General features: G+C 40.9%; 1 protein-coding gene across 1 annotated transcript in view; it reads right to left on the bottom strand.

The window, feature by feature from the left end:
- Positions 1 to 465, bottom strand: part of LOC118336588 (CUGBP Elav-like family member 3) — a gene marked incomplete in the record, with an annotated part of 26444 nt that overhangs the window by 24852 nt on the left and 1127 nt on the right. Inside the window, 1 exon segment of the mRNA XM_035673261.1 lies at positions 42 to 215. Coding sequence (XP_035529154.1) covers positions 42 to 145 — 104 coding nt within the window.

Genomic DNA, 465 nt, shown 5'->3' with positions numbered 1-465 from the left:
CTTTGTGCATCCCCGTGTATTTGTCCTTTATCACCGTCAACTCATAGATCTTGCCGAACTGCTCGAAGATGGGCTTCAGGTCCTTCTCTTCCAGGTTCCGGGGAATCTGCCCCACAAACAGCTTGATGGCGTCGGCCTCCTTCATCAGGACAGAGTGGAGAGGACGACTGGGTACTGCAGGGGCTGAGGGGCAAACAGAGCAGGAGCAGGTATCCCTGGAGAAGAGCAACCGAGTCTTTAGGTTACAGCCGGAGAAGTGGACAATAATACAATACTCGTCACAATAATGGCTCTAAAAATATTCATTTAGTGGCTTTTGGTATGTCTGTGGTATAAAATGATGATTTCACATTTACTTACACTAGACTTTTTGAATTTTAAAACTCTTATGGTATCAAAATAATATTTGTATTCCCTCTAATTATTTTTATTTTTTATTAATTTATTATAGTATTAGGATATTTC

The sequence above is a fragment of the Morone saxatilis genome, unplaced genomic scaffold (genome assembly GCF_004916995.1).
Source record: "Morone saxatilis isolate NCDOM2014 unplaced genomic scaffold, NCSU_SB_2.0 Contig24, whole genome shotgun sequence".
Classification (NCBI taxonomy): domain Eukaryota; kingdom Metazoa; phylum Chordata; class Actinopteri; family Moronidae; genus Morone; species Morone saxatilis.
Note: the sequence above shows the minus strand (reverse complement) of the source record. Positions and strands in the feature narration are given on the sequence as shown.